This window comes from Tachysurus vachellii, chromosome 1 (genome assembly GCF_030014155.1).
Source record: "Tachysurus vachellii isolate PV-2020 chromosome 1, HZAU_Pvac_v1, whole genome shotgun sequence".
Taxonomy (NCBI): Eukaryota; Metazoa; Chordata; class Actinopteri; order Siluriformes; family Bagridae; genus Tachysurus; species Tachysurus vachellii.
The window spans coordinates 9,719,445-9,745,769 of record NC_083460.1 but is presented as its reverse complement, the minus strand read 5'-3'; the positions used below and the strand labels follow the sequence as shown (position 1 = coordinate 9,745,769).

The 26,325-nt window shown below is 36.6% G+C and overlaps 1 protein-coding gene across 2 annotated transcripts; it reads right to left on the bottom strand.

The window, feature by feature from the left end:
• Positions 1 to 688: 688 nt before the first annotated feature.
• wu:fb63a08 (MAM and LDL-receptor class A domain-containing protein 1) lies at positions 689 to 26,169 on the bottom strand. 2 transcript variants are annotated; one of them, XM_060871366.1, is made up of 43 exons: positions 25,979 to 26,168; positions 25,841 to 25,881; positions 25,583 to 25,672; positions 23,831 to 24,075; positions 23,575 to 23,653; positions 22,810 to 23,213; positions 21,602 to 22,160; positions 21,092 to 21,282; positions 20,531 to 20,911; positions 19,442 to 19,728; positions 18,972 to 19,237; positions 18,661 to 18,738; positions 18,439 to 18,576; positions 17,893 to 18,146; positions 14,748 to 14,895; positions 14,361 to 14,498; positions 13,866 to 14,122; positions 13,502 to 13,586; positions 12,446 to 12,679; positions 11,950 to 12,206; positions 11,586 to 11,670; positions 10,967 to 11,200; positions 10,472 to 10,728; positions 10,108 to 10,192; positions 9,489 to 9,722; positions 8,994 to 9,250; positions 8,630 to 8,714; positions 8,011 to 8,244; positions 7,516 to 7,772; positions 7,152 to 7,236; positions 6,533 to 6,766; positions 6,038 to 6,294; positions 5,674 to 5,758; positions 5,055 to 5,288; positions 4,560 to 4,816; positions 4,196 to 4,280; positions 3,577 to 3,810; positions 3,082 to 3,338; positions 2,718 to 2,802; positions 2,095 to 2,328; positions 1,600 to 1,856; positions 1,429 to 1,513; positions 689 to 1,138 (listed from the first exon to the last, which is right to left on the bottom strand). In XM_060871366.1, exons 1-43 carry the CDS (start codon positions 26,050 to 26,052, stop codon positions 1,089 to 1,091), a joined length of 8,373 nt encoding a protein of 2,790 aa, XP_060727349.1. In that variant the 5' UTR covers positions 26,053 to 26,168; the 3' UTR covers positions 689 to 1,088. The 2 variants fall into 2 exon arrangements, with proteins under 2 accessions (XP_060727349.1, XP_060727356.1); XM_060871373.1 differs by lacking the exons at positions 1,600 to 1,856; positions 2,095 to 2,328; positions 2,718 to 2,802 and having other exon boundaries at positions 25,979 to 26,169.
• Between the last annotated feature and the right edge of the window lie 156 nt (positions 26,170 to 26,325).

The window sequence follows — 26,325 nt, the reverse complement described above, 5'->3', positions numbered from 1 at the left end:
TGTGTGTTGTACTAGGAGGCTCTGAATTGAGAATCTTTATTAACTAAACACACAAATATATATTTTTTTAAATTACTAATCTATCATGTCTGTTTAAATATTGGCAGTTTAACAATTTCTATTCTTTAATCTTTCTTGTTCCTGAGGTCCAGTCTCAAAAAAAAAACAAAAAAAAAACAATGTAACTTGCAACTGTAACACATTGCAACATGCAACTTCTGGTATATGTTGACCATTAATGTTCATATCACAAATAGGCCATGTTCTCTAGCAATGTAATTTAACCCTATTTTTTTGTTGACTGAAATATGATTAGACTTATCAAGTCCAACATGTCCTCTTCGAATCAGACTTGCAAATCAGGTGTTAAATTTGGTAAAATAAAAACAGTAAAAATAATAAGAAAAAGATTAAAGAATATATTAAACACTACAATCACTCCCAAAACATTTCCACACTATGGACCATAACCTTAAACTTGACAGAGCAAATAGAGGGAAAAAAAAACATTTCATCACTTGTGTATAAATAAAATATTGATTGAAGAAAAAAATAAGAAATTTGGCTAGGAAAATGCAAATTGTAAATAGATACCATGTCACTTGCATTGTTTTTACAATAAAGGAGATATTTTGGCTGTATGCATGTGTACAAACAGCAGGAAATAAAATGTATCAATCATTCATCATGGTTTAGAATTCATATTTTATTAAACTGTGTAGAAATGACTGAATAGACAGTGCAGATTTTCCATTTGAAATGCAATGAGTAAGAGTAAATATTATGTGCAAGAAAAAACTCATTCTAAAGTGCAGTTACTTGCATAAACATGAGTACAGTAACAAAATAATTGTATTAAAATTTTAACTTTCTTAAATAATCTAACAACAAAACAATTATAGATTCAACAACATCAATCATTTGTTAAGGAAGGTGGTTAAGCCAAAGGTCCAGACTATTAGGATACTAACATAGGTGGTATGTTATGACACAGGTGCTAAAATTTGTGAAAGGATGGTATGCTGTGGTTGTAGTGGTTTATTTAAGAGTATATGAAGTTGGAGATTTGTTGCTGAATATAGAGATTATCATTGGGTGATGTCTGTTGTAGGTGAACCAGCCACATGTTTCAGTAAATCTATATGATACAAAGCAAGAATATATTCACAAATTATTTTAAATATATATTATACTATTAATTATTATGTGTAATATAACAAAGATGCAAAATAATTTAACTGGCAATAGTGAAAAGCATGTTCAATACACAACAATTGGCAATTCTTGTAAGTAAAAAAACATACAAATAATAAAAAAAAAGCAACAAATAAGAAATCAAACTAGTAAAGATAATTATTGAATTTTTATTAATCAAAAATTGCTTTTTGACTATAAAGGTAGCGGATTTGACAGTTTATAGGGGTATACCTGCACAGTTTCCTCTGTGGAAAGAGACATCATCCACTGCCACATCTGATCTTTCATTGTGTCCTCTGCGTCCTTCAAATAAAATCTAAAATGGAACAAGTTTATTGGTTTGTTAATCTTACATGATATGTAAGACATAAGGATGTTTGCTAGATCTCTGACCAGACTGACCCTGAATGTGCTATGGGGCGTGATGTCCACTAGAGCCTGATGCCAAACATTCCCCTGGTTTTCTCTCTTTCTCCAAACTTCCTGTGCCACATTCCCATGTAACAGGTAGACAGTCAGTCCCATAGTCCAGCTAGACCCGTACATGTGATACCAGAACTGCAGACACTGGGGTTGGACATCAGAGCATTCCTCACTAAGGAGACGAGCTGTGTCTCCATGAGTGGCACTGTCTCCCTCAATGTACAGGTAGTAACCAGCTAGTCATGGAGAGTTGGAGGAAGTAAACTGATTAGAGGCATTTTTGGTGAATTCCACAATTTTTTAGACTGCATGGAATGATCAATAAATGGCAGTTTATTTCTCCAAAACTAAGGCAAAGTTTGCAGAACTATGAGTTGGGGAAACAGTAACAAAATCTATTTACTATTTTTTTATTTCATTATTGCATACAATCAATGAAGACTTTAAAATTATTAAATAAATGAGGATACTTACTTCCTGTTGTGTGGTCAGATGAAGGGCCAGTCATTGCTGTAGATGTAGGACCGTTATGTCTCGTCCAGTCAAAAACATCGGTCGCTAACTGACTCCATGTGCACAGGTCATTGTCAAAATTGCAGTCAAATGTGCACACAGGTGAGACTGCAGATTTGGTAGTTGAGCTGGTGACTGTAGGCATTACTCTTGGCTTATCAGGTGCAGGTGAAACAGTCTGATGGCTTATTAAATCTATAGTGCAGAAAACTTTTAAATTAAAAAATATACACCATAATATACTAATAAAAAGTAAGCAGAAAAAGTGGTATCTTTAAAAAAACATGAAAACATTTTTTTTAAATATTGCTTTAGCTTGTCCTTCAGGTGTAACTCTTCAAAATACTACATAGAGCCATGCAAAAATAAAGTCCCCAAAAATGTACTACAAGCAAAATCTTTTCAGAAAGTTAGCATTATTGAACAATCAAAAACACTTGGAGAAATCTTTTCATAAGAGTCCAGTTATAGCAAATTTATCATCTTCTTCAAACTAGCATAAAACCCTTCTGTTCATATGAAGCCTTTCATGGGATTAACCAAAATTTTGAACACTGATATAGATCATAAAATTAACCAAGCACCTTCACACTGTCCTCTGTGTATTAAGACGTCGTCCAGGGCCACATCTGACCTAGCATTGTCTCCTCGGCGTCCTTCAAATAAAATCTAAAAATAAAAGATACAGTTTCAGCTTTAGCGATTTTAAAGCTTGCTAAGCAGACAGATCGAATCTGTTATTTAATTGAAATGATAAATATGTAAAATGTCCCTTGTCTCTTCATGTAAAGCACAGCATTGACATATACATTTACTCTCCAATAATCAGTAATAGCTTATTTATAATCTTGTTAGTGTAAACCACTACAAAAATGTATATTAAAAATCTTGAAGAAAAATGAATATAAACAAGTGCAAACACTGAAATTAATATATTGCTAAACTGACCCTGAATGTGCTATGGGGTGTGATGTCCACTTGAGCCTGGTGCCAGACATTCCCCTGGTTTTCTCTCTTTCTCCAAACTTCCTGTGCCACATTCCCATGTAACAGGTAGACAGTCAGTCCCATAGTCCAGCTAGACCCGTACATGTGATACCAGAACTGCAGACACTGGGGTTGGACATCAGAGCATTCCTCACTAAGGAGACAAGCTGTGTCTCCATGAGTGGCACTGTCTCCCTCAATGTATAGGTAGTAACCAGCTAGTCATGGAGAGTTGGAGGAAGTAAACTGATTAGAGGCATTTTTGGTGAATTCCACAATTTTTTAGACTGCATGGAATGATCAATAAATGGCAGTTTATTTCTCCAAAACTAAGGCAAAGTTTGCAGAACTATGAGTTGGGGAAACAGTAACAAAATCTATTTACTATTTTTTTATTTCATTATTGCATACAATCAATGAAGACTTTAAAATTATTAAATAAATGAGGATACTTACTTCCTGTTGTGTGGTCAGATGAAGGGCCAGTCATTGCTGTAGATGTAGGACCGTTATGTCTCGTCCAGTCAAAAACATCGGTCGCTAACTGACTCCATGTGCACAGGTCATTGTCAAAATTGCAGTCAAATGTGCACACAGGTGAGACTGCAGATTTGGTAGTAGGGCTGGTGACTGTAGGCATTACTCTTGGCTTATCAGGTGCAGGTGAAACAGTCTGATGGCTTATTAAATCTATAGTGCAGAAAACATTTAAATTAAAAAATATACACCATAATATACTAATAAAAAGTAAGCAGAAAAAGTGGTATCTTTAAAAAAACATGAAAACATTTTTTAGAAACATTGCTTTGGCTTGTCCTTCAGGTGTAACTCTTCAAAATACTACATAGAGCCATGCAAAATAAAGTCCCCAAAAATGTACTACAAGCAAAATCTTTTCAGAAAGTTAGCATTATTGAACAATTAAAAACACTTGGAGAAATCTTTTCATAAGAGTCCAGCTATTGCAAATTTATAATCTTCAAACTAGCATAAAACCCTTCTGTTCATATGAAGCCTTTAATGGGATTAACCAAAATTTTGAACACTGATATAGATCATAAAATTAAACAAGCACCTTCACACTGTCCTCTGTGTATTAAGACGTCGTCCAGGGCCACATCTGACCTAGCATTGTCTCCTCGGCGTCCTTCAAATAAAATCTAGAAATAAAAGATACAGTTTCAGCTTTAGCGATTTTAAAGCTTGCTAAGCAGACAGATCGAATCAATTATTTAATTGAAATGATAAATATGTAAAATGTCCCTTGTCTCTTCATGTAATGCACAGCATTGACATATACATTTACTCTCCAATAATCAGTAATAGCTTATTTATAATCTTGTTAGTGTAAACCACTACAAAAACGTATATTAAAAATCATGAGGAAAAATGAATATAAACAAGTGCAAACACTGAAATTAATATGTTGCTAAACTGACCCTGAATGTGCTATGGGGTGTGATGTCCACTTGAGCCTGGTGCCAGACATTCCCCTGGTTTTCTCTCTTTCTCCAAACTTCCTGGGCCACATTCCCATGTAACAGGTAGACAGTCAGTCCCATTGTCCAGCTAGACCCGTACATGTGATACCAGAACTGCAGACACTGGGGTTGGACATCAGAGCATTCCTCGCTGAGGAGACGAGCTGTGTCTCCATGAGTGGCACCGTCTCCCTCAATGTATAGGTAGTAACCAGCTAGTCATGGAGAGTTGGAGGAAGTAAACTGATTAGAGGCATTTTTGGTGAATTCCACAATTTTTTAGACTGCATGGAATGATCAATAAATGGCAGTTTATTTCTCCAAAACTAAGGCAAAGTTTGCAGAACTATGAGTTGGGGAAACAGTAACAAAATCTATTTACTATTTTTTTATTTCATTATTGCATACAATCAATGAAGACTTTAAAATTATTAAATAAATGAGGATACTTACTTCCTGTTGTGTGGTCAGATGAAGGGCCAGTCATTGCTGTAGATGTAGGACCGTTATGTCTCGTCCAGTCAAAAACATCGGTCGCTAACTGACTCCATGTGCACAGGTCATTGTCAAAATTGCAGTCAAATGTGCACACAGGTGAGACTGCAGATTTGGTAGTAGGGCTGGTGACTGTAGGCATTACTCTTGGCTTATCAGGTGCAGGTGAAACAGTCTGATGGCTTATTAAATCTATAGTGCAGAAAACATTTAAATTAAAAAATATACACCATAATATACTAATAAAAAGTAAGCAGAAAAAGTGGTATCTTTAAAAAAACATGAAAACATTTTTTAGAAACATTGCTTTGGCTTGTCCTTCAGGTGTAACTCTTCAAAATACTACATAGAGCCATGCAAAATAAAGTCCCCAAAAATGTACTACAAGCAAAATCTTTTCAGAAAGTTAGCATTATTGAACAATTAAAAACACTTGGAGAAATCTTTTCATAAGAGTCCAGCTATTGCAAATTTATAATCTTCAAACTAGCATAAAACCCTTCTGTTCATATGAAGCCTTTAATGGGATTAACCAAAATTTTGAACACTGATATAGATCATAAAATTAAACAAGCACCTTCACACTGTCCTCTGTGTATTAAGACGTCGTCCAGGGCCACATCTGACCTAGCATTGTCTCCTCGGCGTCCTTCAAATAAAATCTAGAAATAAAAGATACAGTTTCAGCTTTAGCGATTTTAAAGCTTGCTAAGCAGACAGATCGAATCAATTATTTAATTGAAATGATAAATATGTAAAATGTCCCTTGTCTCTTCATGTAATGCACAGCATTGACATATACATTTACTCTCCAATAATCAGTAATAGCTTATTTATAATCTTGTTAGTGTAAACCACTACAAAAACGTATATTAAAAATCATGAGGAAAAATGAATATAAACAAGTGCAAACACTGAAATTAATATATTGCTAAACTGACCCTGAATGTGCTATGGGGTGTGATGTCCACTAGAGCCTGGTGCCAGACATTCCCCTGGTTTTCTCTCTTTCTCCAAACTTCCTGGGCCACATTCCCATGTAACAGGTAGACAGTCAGTCCCATTGTCCAGCTAGACCCGTACATGTGATACCAGAACTGCAGACACTGGGGTTGGACATCAGAGCATTCCTCGCTGAGGAGACGAGCTGTGTCTCCATGAGTGGCACCGTCTCCCTCAATGTATAGGTAGTAACCAGCTAGTCATGGAGAGTTGGAGGAAGTAAACTGATTAGAGGCATTTTTGGTGAATTCCACAATTTTTTAGACTGCATGGAATGATCAATAAATGGCAGTTTATTTCTCCAAAACTAAGGCAAAGTTTGCAGAACTATGAGTTGGGGAAACAGTAACAAAATCTATTTACTATTTTTTTATTTCATTATTGCATACAATCAATGAAGACTTTAAAATTATTAAATAAATGAGGATACTTACTTCCTGTTGTGTGGTCAGATGAAGGGCCAGTCATTGCTGTAGATGTAGGACCGTTATGTCTCGTCCAGTCAAAAACATCGGTCGCTAACTGACTCCATGTGCACAGGTCATTGTCAAAATTGCAGTCAAATGTGCACACAGGTGAGACTGCAGATTTGGTAGTAGGGCTGGTGACTGTAGGCATTACTCTTGGCTTATCAGGTGCAGGTGAAACAGTCTGATGGCTTATTAAATCTATAGTGCAGAAAACATTTAAATTAAAAAATATACACCATAATATACTAATAAAAAGTAAGCAGAAAAAGTGGTATCTTTAAAAAAACATGAAAACATTTTTTAGAAACATTGCTTTGGCTTGTCCTTCAGGTGTAACTCTTCAAAATACTACATAGAGCCATGCAAAATAAAGTCCCCAAAAATGTACTACAAGCAAAATCTTTTCAGAAAGTTAGCATTATTGAACAATTAAAAACACTTGGAGAAATCTTTTCATAAGAGTCCAGCTATTGCAAATTTATAATCTTCAAACTAGCATAAAACCCTTCTGTTCATATGAAGCCTTTAATGGGATTAACCAAAATTTTGAACACTGATATAGATCATAAAATTAAACAAGCACCTTCACACTGTCCTCTGTGTATTAAGACGTCGTCCAGGGCCACATCTGACCTAGCATTGTCTCCTCGGCGTCCTTCAAATAAAATCTAGAAATAAAAGATACAGTTTCAGCTTTAGCGATTTTAAAGCTTGCTAAGCAGACAGATCGAATCAATTATTTAATTGAAATGATAAATATGTAAAATGTCCCTTGTCTCTTCATGTAATGCACAGCATTGACATATACATTTACTCTCCAATAATCAGTAATAGCTTATTTATAATCTTGTTAGTGTAAACCACTACAAAAACGTATATTAAAAATCATGAGGAAAAATGAATATAAACAAGTGCAAACACTGAAATTAATATGTTGCTAAACTGACCCTGAATGTGCTATGGGGTGTGATGTCCACTTGAGCCTGGTGCCAGACATTCCCCTGGTTTTCTCTCTTTCTCCAAACTTCCTGGGCCACATTCCCATGTAACAGGTAGACAGTCAGTCCCATTGTCCAGCTAGACCCGTACATGTGATACCAGAACTGCAGACACTGGGGTTGGACATCAGAGCATTCCTCGCTGAGGAGACGAGCTGTGTCTCCATGAGTGGCACCGTCTCCCTCAATGTATAGGTAGTAACCAGCTAGTCATGGAGAGTTGGAGGAAGTAAACTGATTAGAGGCATTTTTGGTGAATTCCACAATTTTTTAGACTGCATGGAATGATCAATAAATGGCAGTTTATTTCTCCAAAACTAAGGCAAAGTTTGCAGAACTATGAGTTGGGGAAACAGTAACAAAATCTATTTACTATTTTTTTATTTCATTATTGCATACAATCAATGAAGACTTTAAAATTATTAAATAAATGAGGATACTTACTTCCTGTTGTGTGGTCAGATGAAGGGCCAGTCATTGCTGTAGATGTAGGACCGTTATGTCTCGTCCAGTCAAAAACATCGGTCGCTAACTGACTCCATGTGCACAGGTCATTGTCAAAATTGCAGTCAAATGTGCACACAGGTGAGACTGCAGATTTGGTAGTAGGGCTGGTGACTGTAGGCATTACTCTTGGCTTATCAGGTGCAGGTGAAACAGTCTGATGGCTTATTAAATCTATAGTGCAGAAAACATTTAAATTAAAAAATATACACCATAATATACTAATAAAAAGTAAGCAGAAAAAGTGGTATCTTTAAAAAAACATGAAAACATTTTTTAGAAACATTGCTTTGGCTTGTCCTTCAGGTGTAACTCTTCAAAATACTACATAGAGCCATGCAAAATAAAGTCCCCAAAAATGTACTACAAGCAAAATCTTTTCAGAAAGTTAGCATTATTGAACAATTAAAAACACTTGGAGAAATCTTTTCATAAGAGTCCAGCTATTGCAAATTTATAATCTTCAAACTAGCATAAAACCCTTCTGTTCATATGAAGCCTTTAATGGGATTAACCAAAATTTTGAACACTGATATAGATCATAAAATTAAACAAGCACCTTCACACTGTCCTCTGTGTATTAAGACGTCGTCCAGGGCCACATCTGACCTAGCATTGTCTCCTCGGCGTCCTTCAAATAAAATCTAGAAATAAAAGATACAGTTTCAGCTTTAGCGATTTTAAAGCTTGCTAAGCAGACAGATCGAATCAATTATTTAATTGAAATGATAAATATGTAAAATGTCCCTTGTCTCTTCATGTAATGCACAGCATTGACATATACATTTACTCTCCAATAATCAGTAATAGCTTATTTATAATCTTGTTAGTGTAAACCACTACAAAAACGTATATTAAAAATCATGAGGAAAAATGAATATAAACAAGTGCAAACACTGAAATTAATATGTTGCTAAACTGACCCTGAATGTGCTATGGGGTGTGATGTCCACTTGAGCCTGGTGCCAGACATTCCCCTGGTTTTCTCTCTTTCTCCAAACTTCCTGGGCCACATTCCCATGTAACAGGTAGACAGTCAGTCCCATTGTCCAGCTAGACCCGTACATGTGATACCAGAACTGCAGACACTGGGGTTGGACATCAGAGCATTCCTCGCTGAGGAGACGAGCTGTGTCTCCATGAGTGGCACCGTCTCCCTCAATGTATAGGTAGTAACCAGCTAGTCATGGAGAGTTGGAGGAAGTAAACTGATTAGAGGCATTTTTGGTGAATTCCACAATTTTTTAGACTGCATGGAATGATCAATAAATGGCAGTTTATTTCTCCAAAACTAAGGCAAAGTTTGCAGAACTATGAGTTGGGGAAACAGTAACAAAATCTATTTACTATTTTTTTATTTCATTATTGCATACAATCAATGAAGACTTTAAAATTATTAAATAAATGAGGATACTTACTTCCTGTTGTGTGGTCAGATGAAGGGCCAGTCATTGCTGTAGATGTAGGACCGTTATGTCTCGTCCAGTCAAAAACATCGGTCGCTAACTGACTCCATGTGCACAGGTCATTGTCAAAATTGCAGTCAAATGTGCACACAGGTGAGACTGCAGATTTGGTAGTAGGGCTGGTGACTGTAGGCATTACTCTTGGCTTATCAGGTGCAGGTGAAACAGTCTGATGGCTTATTAAATCTATAGTGCAGAAAACATTTAAATTAAAAAATATACACCATAATATACTAATAAAAAGTAAGCAGAAAAAGTGGTATCTTTAAAAAAACATGAAAACATTTTTTAGAAACATTGCTTTGGCTTGTCCTTCAGGTGTAACTCTTCAAAATACTACATAGAGCCATGCAAAATAAAGTCCCCAAAAATGTACTACAAGCAAAATCTTTTCAGAAAGTTAGCATTATTGAACAATTAAAAACACTTGGAGAAATCTTTTCATAAGAGTCCAGCTATTGCAAATTTATAATCTTCAAACTAGCATAAAACCCTTCTGTTCATATGAAGCCTTTAATGGGATTAACCAAAATTTTGAACACTGATATAGATCATAAAATTAAACAAGCACCTTCACACTGTCCTCTGTGTATTAAGACGTCGTCCAGGGCCACATCTGACCTAGCATTGTCTCCTCGGCGTCCTTCAAATAAAATCTAGAAATAAAAGATACAGTTTCAGCTTTAGCGATTTTAAAGCTTGCTAAGCAGACAGATCGAATCAATTATTTAATTGAAATGATAAATATGTAAAATGTCCCTTGTCTCTTCATGTAATGCACAGCATTGACATATACATTTACTCTCCAATAATCAGTAATAGCTTATTTATAATCTTGTTAGTGTAAACCACTACAAAAACGTATATTAAAAATCATGAGGAAAAATGAATATAAACAAGTGCAAACACTGAAATTAATATGTTGCTAAACTGACCCTGAATGTGCTATGGGGTGTGATGTCCACTTGAGCCTGGTGCCAGACATTCCCCTGGTTTTCTCTCTTTCTCCAAACTTCCTGTGCCACATTCCCATGTAACAGGTAGACAGTCAGTCCCATTGTCCAGCTAGACCCGTACATGTGATACCAGAACTGCAGACACTGGGGTTGGACATCAGAGCATTCCTTGCTGAGGAGACGAGCTGTGTCTCCATGAGTGGCACCGTCTCCCTCAATGTATAGGTAGTAACCAGCTAGTCATGGAGAGTTGGAGGAAGTAAACTGATTAGAGGCATTTTTGGTGAATTCCACAATTTTTTAGACTGCATGGAATGATCAATAAATGGCAGTTTATTTCTCCAAAACTAAGGCAAAGTTTGCAGAACTATGAGTTGGGGAAACAGTAACAAAATCTATTTACTATTTTTTTATTTCATTATTGCATACAATCAATGAAGACTTTAAAATTATTAAATAAATGAGGATACTTACTTCCTGTTGTGTGGTCAGATGAAGGGCCAGTCATTGCTGTAGATGTAGGACCGTTATGTCTCGTCCAGTCAAAAACATCGGTCGCTAACTGACTCCATGTGCACAGGTCATTGTCAAAATTGCAGTCAAATGTGCACACAGGTGAGACTGCAGATTTGGTAGTAGGGCTGGTGACTGTAGGCATTACTCTTGGCTTATCAGGTGCAGGTGAAACAGTCTGATGGCTTATTAAATCTATAGTGCAGAAAACATTTAAATTAAAAAATATACACCATAATATACTAATAAAAAGTAAGCAGAAAAAGTGGTATCTTTAAAAAAACATGAAAACATTTTTTAGAAACATTGCTTTGGCTTGTCCTTCAGGTGTAACTCTTCAAAATACTACATAGAGCCATGCAAAATAAAGTCCCCAAAAATGTACTACAAGCAAAATCTTTTCAGAAAATTAGCATTATTGAACAATTAAAAACACTTGGAGAAATCTTTTCATAAGAGTCCAGCTATTGCAAATTTATAATCTTCAATCTAGCATAAAACCCTTCTGTTCATATGAAGCCTTTAATGGGATTAACCAAAATTTTGAACACTGATATAGATCATAAAATTAACCAAGCACCTTCACACTGTCCTCTGTGTATTAAGACGTCGTCCAGGGCCACATCTGACCTAGCATTGTCTCCTCGGCGTCCTTCAAATAAAATCTAGAAATAAAAGATACAGTTTCAGCTTTAGCGATTTTAAAGCTTGCTAAGCAGACAGATCGAATCAGTTATTTAATTGAAATGATAAATATGTAAAATGTCCCTTGTCTCTTCATGTAAAGCACAGCATTGACATATACATTTACTCTCCAATAATCAGTAATAGCTTATTTATAATCTTGTTAGTGTAAACCACTACAAAAATGTATATTAAAAATCTTGAACAAAAATGAATATAAACAAGTGCAAACACTGAAATTAATATGTTGCTAAACTGACCCTGAATGTGCTATGGGGTGTGATGTCCACTTGAGCCTGGTGCCAGACATTCCCCTGGTTTTCTCTCTTTCTCCAAACTTCCTGTGCCACATTCCCATGTAACAGGTAGACAGTCAGTCCCATTGTCCAGCTAGACCCGTACATGTGATACCAGAACTGCAGACACTGGGGTTGGACATCAGAGCATTCCTTGCTGAGGAGACGAGCTGTGTCTCCATGAGTGGCGCTGTCTCCCTCAATGTACAGGTAGTAACCAGCTAGTCATGGAGAGTTGGAGGAAGTAAACTGATTAGAGGCATTGATGGTTAAATCCATATTTTTTTAGACTGCATGGAATGATCAGTAAATGACAGTTTATACCTCCATAATTAAAGCAAAATTTGCACTACAATGATTTTGGGAAACAGTAACAAAGTCTCTTTACTTATTTCTTTGTTTCATTATTGCATACAATCAATGAAGACTTTAAAGTTATTAAATAAATGAGGATACTTACTTCCTGTTGTGTGGTCAGATGAAGGGCCAGTCAGTGCTGTAGATGTAGGACCGTTATGTCTCGTCCAGTCAAAAACATCGGTCGCTAACTGACTCCATGTGCACAGGTCATTGTCAAAATTGCAGTCAAATGTGCACACAGGTGAAAATACAGATTTGATTCTTGGGCTGCTGATTTTAGGGGTTAGTTCTGGCTTTCCAGGTGCAGGTGGAACAGTCTGATGGCTTATTAAATCTATAGTGTAGAAAAAAGGAAAGAAAATCAATTTGTCATATCTAGCTTGACTTTTTTTTCTGTTGGCAGATATTTTAGAAATAAATGCTTAAAATGAACATAAATATATGTTAATAGAAAAAAGACTATTTAAAATTAGTTTAAATTTAAAATTTAAACTAAATATTTAAAATTAAGTTTTAAATAAGTTTAAAATTAATCAAAATATCCATGAATTTTTTTCAATAATCTACAATTTAGTTTATTGTAATCATAAAAGAATAGAGATAAATATAACTATTGCTAAAATATCTTCACATTCTTAGATATTACATTTGAATTGTATCCAACTTTATGTTCACAATAAATTGTTTTGTCAGACTTTTTTACTAATATCATAGTAATTTTATGTAATTTAATTTAACCTGATGACACAATGCATGTTGAAAGTAATAACTTAAGAACCACTGTTACATGAAAATAGAACTAATAAAGAAGTAAGCAGAAAAAGTGGTATCTTTGAAAAAACCTGAGAAAAAACTATAAACGCTGTTTTGTCCTGTCCTTCTGGTATAACTCTTCAAAATTCTACATAGAGCTATGAAAAACAAATTTACCCCTTAAAAAAATACTAAAAGCAACATCCTTTAAGAAAGTTAGGATTATTGAGCAATCAAAAACCCTTGGAGAACTCTTTTTATAAAAGTCCAGTTATAGCAAATTTATCATTATCATCTTCTTTAAACTAGCCAAAGAACTTTCTGTTCATATGAACACTTTAATGGAATTAACCCAAATTTTGAACACTAATTAAGAGTAAAGATTATAAAAATAAACAAGCACCTTCACAATGTCCTCTGTGTATTAAGATGTCGTCCAGGGCCACATCTGACCTAGCATTGTCTCCTCGGCGTCCTTCAAATAAAATCTAAAAAGCACAGATAAATTTTCAGCTTTATTGATTTTAGAGTTTGCTAAACAGACAGATCTAATCAGTTATTTGATTGAAATGATCAATATGTAAAATGTCCCTTGTCTCTTCATGGAAGCACAGCATTGACATATACATTTACTCTCCAATAATCAGTAATAGCTTATTTATATTAGTTTTAATGTAAACTGCAACAGAAAATGTACATAAAAATTTTTGAATAAAGATTATGATAAACAACTACAAACACTGAAATTAATATGTTGTTAAACTGACCCTGAATGTGCTATGGGGTGTGATATCCACTTTAGCCTGATGCCAGACATTCCCCTGGTTTTCTCTCTTTCTCCAAACCTCCTTGGCCACATTCCCATGTAACAGGTAGACAGTCAGTCCCATAGTCCAGCTAGACCCGTACATGTGATACCAGAACTGCAGACACTGGGGTTGGACATCAGAGCATTCCTTACTAAGGAGACGAGCTGTGTCTCCATGAGTGGCACTGTCTCCCTCAATGTATAGGTAGTAACCAGCTAGTCATGGAGAGTTGGAGTAAATTGATTAGAGGCATTGATGGTGAATTCCATATTATTCTAGACTGCATGGAATGATCAACAAATGACATTTTATACCTCCAAAATTAAGGCACATTTTGCAGTACATTGATTTACTGTAGGAAAAGAGTCCCATAGTGTCTTTACTTATTTTTTTTTCATAATAGTGCATAATCACTTAAGAGTTCAAAGTTATTAAATAAATGAAGATGCTTACTTCCTGTTGTGTGGTCAGATGAAGGACCAGTCAGTGCTGTAGATGTAGGACCATTGTGTCTTGTCCAATCAAAAACATCAGTTAACATTTGAGTCCATGTGCAAAGATTGTTCTCAAAATTGCAGTTCATTCCACACACTGTCAAAATAGTAAATTCATTATATAAACAATTTCACAAATAACAAAAAACAAAACAATAAACTCAAATACTGATTCTTTTATTGAAAATTGTCAACATTGTATCAATGTATTGCCTAAGAAGTAGAAACTATGGACCAGTTACATAGTCTGTAAATTTCTAGTTAATTTTTTTCCCCATTTTTATTATCTCTAAAACACATTAGCAATGTGATAAATTCATTCTTTTTATCATTGAAGATTAGTCACCTGAGGTAGTAACAAACATGTTTCCACTGGTTGGTGATGGCACCTCAGGTTTAGGCATCACAACTACACATTTTCCATGTACTATGGTCACATCATCCCATGCCACATCTGACTGAGCATTTGAACCCCTTATGCCTTCCACAATAATCTGAAACAATTTATGTAAATATATTTGATATGGATCTTTATATGTACACTTACATGTATGAAAATCACAAAGTAGATTCATGACATTAGTTAAGTTAAAACTACACCAGGTTTACGTATGTTACCCAGTTCCCAGAAAGAGAACGAAACGCTGTGTCAGGGCTGATGCTATGGGAATTTTTCCTTGAGGAAGTTGTATCTGAAGCTCTCTGTGCACACACCAATTTAATGGTTTGGGAAGGACACATGACGAAGTGATTGCATGCCAGCAATTCCATATAAGGGCATCTACATCAAATTACTGCAGCTTTTATTTGTCTGAAGGATGCACGAGAGAAGGCCCAGGGCTTGGCCAGTGACCTGTGATACTATGGGAACACTAATACTCATGCCACCATGGACCGGTTGATGACTGTGCCAGAGGATTTGAGAGAGCACGAGCGGACTGGGAACAGAACATCAAATGCCTTGCAGGACCTCTGACCCTGGATCGGGGTCCAGGTCCAGGTTATAGAACCTGATAAAGGTCTGCGGAGAGGACCAACCCACCGCCGCACTAATATCTTCAAGGGGAACACCCCTGACTAAGGCACTGCATGAGGCAATTCTCCTAGTGGAGTGAGCACTAATGCCAAGAGGTGAGGCAAGACCACACACCTCATAGGCCTGAGTAATGGCCTCCACTACCCAGTGTGCCAGGTGCTGCTTGGAAACTGGATTTCCCCTGTTCCAGGTCCCAAAACAGACAAACAGGGAGGAAGAGTTAACATATCCCGTTATGGGGTGCAGGATAGCCTTAGATGTGCTGGGGAAAATTCTAGGCAGGTGGGGGCGATCAACAGGGGCTGCAAATCTTCCACTCTTTTGAGAGAGGCCAAGGCTAGGAGCAGAGCCATCTTCAGGGTCAGAAACTTCTTAGAGGCTGAATCCATGGGCTCAAAGGGGACTTCCAGCAGCCCCTCCAAGACCACAGAGAGATCCCAGGAATGAAGGCACTTTCTACAGAAATGTCTCAACCCCCTGACAATGCACAGAAAGTGAGAGGCCCTGAGAACAGGTTCGTGGTTTGCAATGATGCCGGTCAAATACATCTTTAAAGTAGACGGGGACAGGCCCCGAGAAAAGCAAGACTGCAGGTACTCCAGCACAGTGAACTAGATTCTGACAGTGCTCATTGCACCAAAGGTGAAAAAGCCTCAACTTCAGAGCATACAGCTTCCTAGTGGTGGGAGTCCTAGCATTCAGTAGAGTTTCTGTCACCTCAGATGAGAAGCCTGCATCTAGAAACTTGTCCCCCTCAGCGGCCAGACCCAGAGCTTCCTCATCTCAGGGAAAGGGTGTAGGATTGCCTCCTGGGCCTGAGAAAGGAGATCCTTCCTGACGGAAACCTCCAATGGAGTGCAATCTAAGAGGGAGACTAGGTTCGTGAACCACACTCGAGAGGGCCAACAAGGAGCAACTAGGAGAAGGTTGACTTAGATCTGTGGGAGCAGAGCTACCGGGGAAAGGTATACAGATGGAGCCTTGGCCATGTTTATACTAAGGCATCTAGGGCCAGAGTGGCCAGATGAGAGAGGGAAAACCACTTCTTATGTGAAGGGTACAAATCCCACAATGTGTAACCCTTATAAACCTGATGTGATGTCTGCAAGGATGAAAGCTCGCACAACTGAGCCAAAGCTGAAATGGCCCACACCCAAAGGCATGACTTTGGCTGCTAGACTTGGCGACAGAGAGGCTTCGGCCTAGTGGAATAGCTTTCACTGCTGACAAGATGGAAGCCACCCGAGCGGGGGCCAGATATGCCAGCATTGTGGTGGATTCCCAAACTACTCCCAGAAAGGTGGTCATCTGTGAAGGAGAAAGCACACACTTTTCTGGGTTCAACCTGAGGCCAAGAGACCTCATATGGGCAAGCACAGCATCTCAATGACTGGCTGCCATAGCATTCAACTGGGCCAGTATGAGCCAGTCTTCCAGGTAATTCAGTACATGGATGCCCTGGAGATGCAGAGGTGCCAGGGCAGGGACCATGCACTTCATAAATGTCCATGGTGAAAGGGCAAGGCCAAAAGGAAGTATACATTATTGGTACACTTTGCCCCAAAAGCAAACCTAAGGAACTTCCTGTGTTCTGCCAAAATACCTATGTAAAAATAAGCATCTTTGAGGTCTATCATCACAAACCAGTCCTCTGACCTGATCTGGGACACAATAAACTTGAGCGTGATTCTCTTGAACTTGTAAGTCTTCAGAGTGCAGTTCAGAACCCACAGGTCCAAAATTGGATGCAGCCCCCGTCCTTCTTGGGAACATCGGCTGTAAAAGCTGGAGTCCTGCTCTGGGAGGGAAACATGTTCTTTGGCCCCTTTGCTCAGAAAAGAGAAGAGGTTCCACTTGGAGGAACACCGCCTGGTGTTTGCCAATGATCATGGGCAACAAACCCTGAAAACACGGAGGATGGGAGGTGAACTTGATCCTGTACCCTTTTTCTATGATATGCAGGACCTACTGAGACACGCTTGTTGTCTGAGAGTGGTGTCAATCTGGGGTAGATCTCCCAGTTCCCTGACACTGCGCACTGGCAGGTGCTAACCCAGGGTACAGGTCTGTGCTAGGAAGAGGAGCAGGCACAGACCCTACTGCTAACAAGCCCTGAGGTGAAATCGGGGCATCCAGGAGAAAGAACTTATCCTTGTCTCTAATCTCTGTTAAATTGAGTCACAGGTGCCCCTCCATGGCAACCAGCATAGCCATTGAACTGCCTATGAAGTGTCAGCCCTGACACAGTGTCGAGTTCCGTCGAAATGGAACATTGTTTAGGATAATATCACTAGGAAAAACCTGAATATTGCAAATACATTAACACAATTTAAAAAATGTAAAAGATATGGCAAAGATATGTTAGGCCTAAAATGTACATAGATCAAAAACCTATTGTTAGCTTTAATAAATTGAAGTTTTACAGACCTAGAATTTTTTTCTATCCAATACATACCTGGAATGGTCCTATTGGGTTAATCTCAACTTGGGCAAGGTGCCAGTGGTTGCCTTGATTATTGGCTGTAGACCATATTTTGGTGGCACGGTTCTCTTCTAACAGGTAAATGTTAAGCATCATAGATTCCCCACCATACATGTGATACCAGAAAGTCATGCACTGGGTGCCCAAAGTATTGCATTCTGGACTCAACATGCGTGCCGAGTCACCATGGTAGACTCCGTCACCCTCAATATACATGTAAAAGCCCCCTAATAAATAGTAAGCAGAAACATAATAATAATAACAATTACAATAATAACAATAACAATAATTACTATTATTATTATTATTATTATTATTATTATTATTATTATTATTATTATTATTATTATTATTATTATTAGTAGTAGTAGTAGTAGTAGTAGTCATATGTTATATGATCAAATAGATTTAGATTGAAATGCTTTTTTATATTTTATAACTTTAAAACTTTAATGTTAACCATTAACTATGCTTTTCAATTTAGATTTTTGCCAGTCAAAAGCATTTTAAGACTCGTACTTCCAGTTGTGTGGTCACTGCTTGGGCCAGTGAAATCAGATGGTGTTGATCCAGACAATCTTGACCAATCAAAACTGTCCTGGATTAATTGTTCCCATCCACATTCATCCTGGTCAAAGTTGCAGCTCCATGAACAATCTGTGTAATCCAATCCATAACCAATTAGTTTCCATGCTGTTAACTCACAGTATAAATAATAGAACAGACAGATCCATCGCTTACTTGCACTAGAAATTTGGGTGGTGGTTTGTAAAGGTGTTGGGGTGTTTGGTTTTACTGTTGGCAGTGTGGTTGGAACATCTACAAGATACAGTAAAAGAGGATGATCAAAATCTGACCCAAAGATTGTAATGCCATTATTACTTTGATTCTAAGCTACAAGTATTCCTTCAACATTGGAATTTAATTTACCCAAGCTTTCATCAAGAGTCTTGAATTGAAATCTTTGATCCTTTAGCACACAATTATATAAGTACTGTAGTCTTTGTAAATAGTTCATTGCCAAATCAAAATTGAACAAAAGATTTATTTACCACAGACTGTTCCGTTCCTCCAATCTCCAAGAAACACCTCAGATACTTCACAGGCTGCCACATAATTTTCTAAAGAAGTACATAGCTGAGTCTGATCACCTCCTGAGGTGCAAAAGTCTTGCACACAGCTGTTCACAAAAATCTGAGGGGGCACAAACCAGTGGCAAGCTTTGAAGGCATCTCCAAACAGCTTACTACACTGCTGAAATCCCTTGTTCTCTAGCTCAGTTGAACATTTAGGTTTATTCTCAGACCCACTGATACAACTGTAAATAAAAAAGGATTTTGTTAGTCGTACATTTATGTATGTCATACACTTATACAAGTATGTCAAGGACCTTGTTAGTCATACACTTAGTCATACACTTATACACACATAGCTAAGTAGTTTTAGACTTTGTAGTAATTATATATCCATTATCGGTATTTAGATATATATTTAGGCTTAAGTTGAATAAATAGCTGCTTACGGCCAGTCCTTGTCATGAGTATTCCAACTATTAGCAAAATCATGTGGATATGGAACTACACTGCCACCAGGTGTCAAGAAGTCATCAAACTGACTTCCAGAGTAGGTTCCACAAAGTCCACACATCCTGCCTTTGTGTCTCTCATCTACTTGCACAAATAGCCGGTCATTTCCATTGAACAGAAACCTCAAACCAAATTTTGTTTCCACGATCACATATAGACCTGTTTGAGACACACTCACTGAGGTGCTGTGCGAAAAAGGAAGAGTGGTTTGGCTTCCATTCACCTACATAAAAAAGAATAGAATCAAGTTAATAGGCTAAAGAGCTGTAGCAACAATGCAATTAATGCAGTGACAATATAATACCAAAGACAGAAAAGTTAGCAAATGATTGCATAAAATAGACTAAGATCTCAACATGAATGAATTTCCACAATGTTCTTTCAATGGCAGCATCATGGTGTTCCACTATATTATCTTACAAGTGGTGTTCCAAAAGTGCCAATATTTAGTATAGCAGAACTGGCACACTTGTTTCACTCCACTTGTATGTGTTCAATACTTAAAATTCCAATTTTAGCAATAGTTAGCTACATTGAAAATGTCATTAAACTTATAATGGACTGTCAGTCAGTCTATGCATTGCATGACCACACACATTGTTCTTTCTAGCTGTGATTTCTTTGGAAAGTATTTCATCCACAGAGAAACATTTAAACAAAGTAATGGTTATGGCTGTATCTAAAATGAGTCTTATAAAGACTAAGACTAAACAATCTGTACCATGTACCACCTGTAACATGTTTAAAATCAGTGGATTTTGGAATTCAGAATCTGACCACCCACAGGAATACATTATATTGTTTTTTTAGTAATACTCTGTGTCATATATCTGATTAATCTGTTAATTTTGCAGTTATTTTTTATTTCTTGTATGATTGTTATATTTTTATGTGAATATTGTATATCATTGTAGTTTTTTGACAAATTTAGTTCTTAATTCTCCCATTTGCTATATTACACTATGGCCTAATTTATATTCCACATGCTGGCAACTTAATAACAAAACAAAAATTGTATTTCTCACATAAACCAGCTTGTCCTTTCTGATTGCGAGATGAAAGCCATTCACATCCAGAGCCACAGAGTTCAGAGATGAAGATGTATAGTTTCTCAAGTCCTCATTTCGTGCCGTTAATGTGAACTGAACTCCACCAATGTCACATGTTTTAGCAATGGTGTAGTTACAGGTTCCCTGGAATGAATAGGCCTTGCCATCAAAGGTAATGTAATGGGGATCACCATAGACACTGCAAGTCACTGGACTGGAGGGGAAGCAACCTATTACGCCATTCTCGACTTTACAGACTTCATGGGCCAGGCAAGAAGTAGTTGAACATTGAATATTGCCCTGCCCAGCACACATGCATTGCCTCTCACAGTCATCCTTCATAAATCTCTCTCCTATCTGAAAGTTACACAATTAAAGATTTGTAACTGCAGTGTTAAAAAGCATTCATAACAATCATATTCATTGTAGATTAATTATTTGTGAATGTGCATGGCTTAAATTGTGGAATAATTAAATGGTCAGTGCCACATGTGGTACTTGTATATTTATCTATTTCTGCTGTGTCTTTATTTTTACCTCATAGTGCTGTCCATCGGCCCAGCAACCACAGTCCGCCATAGGTACACAACTTCCTCCGCTAAGCAGGAAACCATCATCACAATCACATCTCTCTTGACACCTACCACAGTCCTCTGCAGCATCCAGGCTAGAACAGGTGGAAGGGCACTCACTGGAGCAGGCATTAAAGTGGCTGTTAGACCCACAGGCTAAAATAGCACATATGAAAACCTATAAGTATACAGCCATGTTTTATGTCATGTCACTTTTATGTTAGCTGTGCTTATTTTATTTTAGCTAAATATCATGCTTAGGGTTCCTTATCAATTGAGTGTCAATTGCTGCAACAAAGTGGATTTAATGTGAAGTGGTGTAATCAGTCTGATAATCAGTTGAAATCAGTGTTTGACAAAAAACATAGGGATCATACAGGATAATTAAAGATGTCTAAATGGCATTATATTAACCCAAAAATTCCAAGCTAAATATATGTTTTCTTTATGATGTTGAAACTACTGAGGAACATACAACAATGAGTTTCATTTCTCCAGCCAGTCACAGAAATTCCAACCTCACTGCAGGACTTTTCAACTGCCTGCAGGACATCACAGAAGGCATCATGGTCTCCTTTAGTAGTACACATCTCAGATATGCAGCTTTGGAAGAGGCTTGAGGTATCAAGAGAAGAAGAGCACTTTGAGAAGGGGCCATTTTGGGACAGCAGAACTCCACAGTACATCTTGCTTGTATATTCCAGCTTCTCAGATTCTGAGCACCCGCTTGATACAATGGGGTCTTGGCAGTAGACACTGTCACCCTTCCACGTCTGCCCCAAAATCTGGGTGTTCTTGACTGAAGATCCACCCGGTATGTTCTTATCATCATCCATTAAATTGTTAAAGTTGCCACACATGCCACAGAGTTTGCCTGAATATTGGATTGGTACAGTTACCTCAACAGCACCAGTTTTGGAAAAGGAAACAGACAGGTTGAAGTTTGTCTGAAGCACTACGGCTGATCCTTGGGCATTAATTTTTATTGTGTCTTCACCTAGACTCAGGGGTAGATTCCTCCAAATCCCATTTACCTAAAAATACAAGAAATGAAAATTATTTATCTAGCAATTAATATTTAGCTAGTGCCCTAAATAGTATTCATTTAACAAACTAAATACTATACTAAACAATACAGACTAGTAAATGTTAATAATAGTCATATCAGTAAAAAAACAATTAATAACCGTAAAAAAAAAAAATTAATGACTTTTGTTTTACCTTTTATATGTAATAGCAGTTAATAATAAACAATAATAACATGTTAATAATAATACTAAACAAAAATTAATCTCAAATTTTGTATCCTATTAATCTTTATTTTATTCTTTATATGTTTATGTTCTATAAAGCTGCTTTGAGACAATGTCAGTTGTAAAAAGCGTTATACAAATAAACTTGAATTGAATTGAATTAATTATTATTAATTATTACTTGTGGAGTTTTCACTTAGTTAAGAATGATCATTTATATAGCTTAATGGAAGTCCACAATTTCAGGTAATTTATTCCAACCAGAGCAGCCGATAATAATTAAAACATTCTGTTCATTCTTGGGGTTGACCTCAGTAGTCCTCATTAAATTAAGTGATGTTAGGTTATTATAGGATTCAGCAAATAACTGCATTTCCCCCTGAGTGCCATAGTGGTTGGATGGACATATGAAAGCAGCAAATCCACTCACCATGATCTTTCTTTTGTTCCTTCTTGGCAGCGTCACTCTTAGATGTTGTATGTTCAGATTAACCTGCTGGATTTGGACTTTAGATGATTTGCCTATTTGCTCATTCTTCACCTCCACTACAAAATCTGGAAGCAATCCAGCCTCATCACACACCTCCGTCAGTAGATGAATACAATGACCCATAAAACGGGATTTCACCCCATCAAATGTGGTGTATCGCAGGTCGCTTGTAACTTTGCAGGTGCCAGATGTGAATGAGTCACTTGACCTTTTAGACCGAACAGTCTTACTGCAGGGTTGACCATCCCCACAAGCAATTTGGGCACAGGTCAGCTGACTTTCAATACAGGTGCACTGAGTGAATTCATCTGTCCAGAACTGAGTGTCTGGCTGGCACTGGGAGTCTGGTGAAAACAGTGATTTAGCATTATATATAACTTTCAGTATATAGAGAATAAAAATTTTTTCTTAGTGGTAAAAATTAATCATTGTAAATGAGCAACAAAAGTTTTCCCTGTTGGTTTAACCATTTGTAAACATGTTGCATTGAACTTAAAAGAAAAACAAATAATGATTTTCTTCAAAAAAAAATAATTCAGAGTATATTGCAATATTCTGGCCCTGTTAATACATTTACAATGAGTGCCCTGATTGATGTCTGATTACCTGTGTTTGCTTACTCGTTGGTTATGACTATGAAGAACTAAATGGGGGTGTAGGTCCTACATATTAATGGTTAATTAATATAATTGCAGAACCACTCACGACACTGTCCTTGCTGGACTCCAATCCTGTCAAATACAATTTCTTCTGTTCCCTGTCTTTGTGCAACTTCAAAAATAATCTGTAGGCAAGAACAAAAATTTCAAGAAGTATATGAAACTTTGTCATATTCTAAAGCAGAGGAGAATATTACTACTAGACAGAATAAATGTGTTAAACATTCCACCTTTTCATAAAGCTAGGAAATAATGTAAGATGTTCTTTGCAATTGTGATAGCATATATTTATTTTATTGTACCTTAAAATGAATCTCTGTGTAACTCAGTGGAATGAGCACCTGCCTCCAGGCATGGCCCTTAGTATGCAGAGAGCTCCAGATTTGTGTTAGGACATCATCATTACTTAGCAGGACTCTCAATTCTGAGCTGTCATGCGCTGGCTTGTAATACCAGAATTCAAGACACGAGTCTCCAGAGAGATACAAAAGCTCAGTGTCTAACCAAGTTACAGGACTCATAAGATCTCTTGAGAGGTAGAATTTCTCTGAAATGTACAGGACAGTGAACAGAATTAACAATTTTTTAAATTACGTATGATGATTTCTGTGTTTCTGTCAAAAAAGAAACATTTTTATTTGAACATTTACTGTCTGCTTTTTATTTTGTATTTGGACAAAATTAAACCAATGATTAAATAATTCCAGTGGTAATAAATTATAAATTAAAGTATTGGAAATATTTTGTTGAGATTTACTTTACTTTATCTTGAATTTAACAAAAACATATACATTTAACAAAAGTATGTATGTGTATGAAAGTGTAATCCCTGATGTAATACTGCATCTTATCATGATGCCACAATATTGGTAGAATTATTGAGTAAAACTAGCATGTTTAAGGACATATGGCTCAATAAACTTTAGAACCAGGGTTGCTGAAAAGAAAGCATTTTTTTTCATTCAAAAAATATAAAACAAATTTCTGAATATATTTTAACTACTGTATAGTATCCCATACTGTTTAGTATCCCATACCTGTGTTTCAGGGTAGGCCTGACTGAGTTGCATGGGTTGCCACCACAAGAACAACTAATTTTCAAATTTGGGATGACTATTCATAATTTCATAATAATATAGTGTTGTCACGGTTGGATCACCTGCCTCGCCTCCCGAGCACCAACATAGAGAAGCGTCTCCGGAGTACTAGTCGCTTCCGGACTGCAATTCCCACAACCCCAGCACAGGGACTAATTACGCCGTCAGCTGTAGCCAATTTCCCACGCTATTTAAGCGAACTTGAACTTGACCCCATTTGCGAAGTCTCGATTTGCTTTAGCGATCAGTCTGAGCGTTTTCTTGTGTGTTCCCAGTTCCGGTTTTTGATTCTGTTTCTGGTTTCTCGATTGTTTGCTGCCTGTACTGACCTTCTGCCTGTTTTCCCGTTTACGATTTCTGCCTGCTCTACGTTATTGTGTTTGCCTGCCCTGACCTTGCCTTTTTGACTACGATTATTATTAAAGCTGCAAATGGATCATCAGCCCTACGACTCCTCATTACAAGTGTAAACATATAGACAACAATAAATGTCATTTATAAACGCTTATTATTACTTTGATAATGGTTAATGATATGTAAATGTCATGGTAAATATGGTATATGAACAATATATACCATATACCATGACATGTAAATGTCATGAACACATTTATAGACATTTAGTTGTTAAATCCTGAAAACCTAATAATTTGTTCATATTTAATTATATATATATATATATATATATATATATATATATATATATATATATATATATATACCTGTATATATAATTGCACACAAAATGTTCAAGAAATTGCTCATATCCATGTTACTGAAGAGTAACTCTATGAGCTATTCTATTAATCCTTCCATGTATCAACCAGATTCGAAATGCAACTGTCTATGCACATGAAATTATATGAAATACTTTCTTAAGTTTCTGTCTTAATCTACACAGTGTGTATGGTAATTTATAGCATTTGTAAAAAATATTTCTGTCCAAGTACAATTTACCATGTCCTACTTGGCTTCTGATTAACCCCTTTGCACTCCAGTCACAGAACGGAGACTGATTACTGTCAAAGTCACACTTTGTAATATAATCTGAAACAAATACAATCATTGTAGAAAAAATATTAAGAAATGAATTGAATAACAAACCAGGACCAACTTTTTTACATGTAAAATAAATCACCAAATCAGTGATACTACAGTGATTTTAACAAAATATATCAGACAACAAACAAAAAAGAATTAAGGTTAAATTCTAACCTGCATTCTGCCTCCAACCAGGAAGAGTAACTGCAGACTTACTGTGTAAATTAAAAAAGAAATCAATGCAATAATTTGTAATAATATTTTTAACAATTATGAGATTAATATATAAAAATTATAATAAATAAAACATACCTTAATAAAGCTTCAGTGATCGTCACGTATATGCAGACTAATACTAGAAGGCGAAGCCACATATGGCTTGCCATTGTATCCTTTTTTAAAAGTCTAGTGCTTCTATTTTTTTAGATTTAAGAGTAGTAATTTCTGGTAGTTTTCTTCTGCTATATTAGTCTTGCTATTGTGTTTGGTATATTTTCAAAGCAAAGTATTCTGTCAAATGAGGGAGTTGGGGCAAGGCTTAAGAACCAAGGAGGATCTTGATGGCATACTATCAGATGACATCAGATGATTGGCCAATGCTAACAGTAAAAAGGAGTAATCATTCTGGTAATTGTTTCTCTGACCTTTTATCTGGTCAC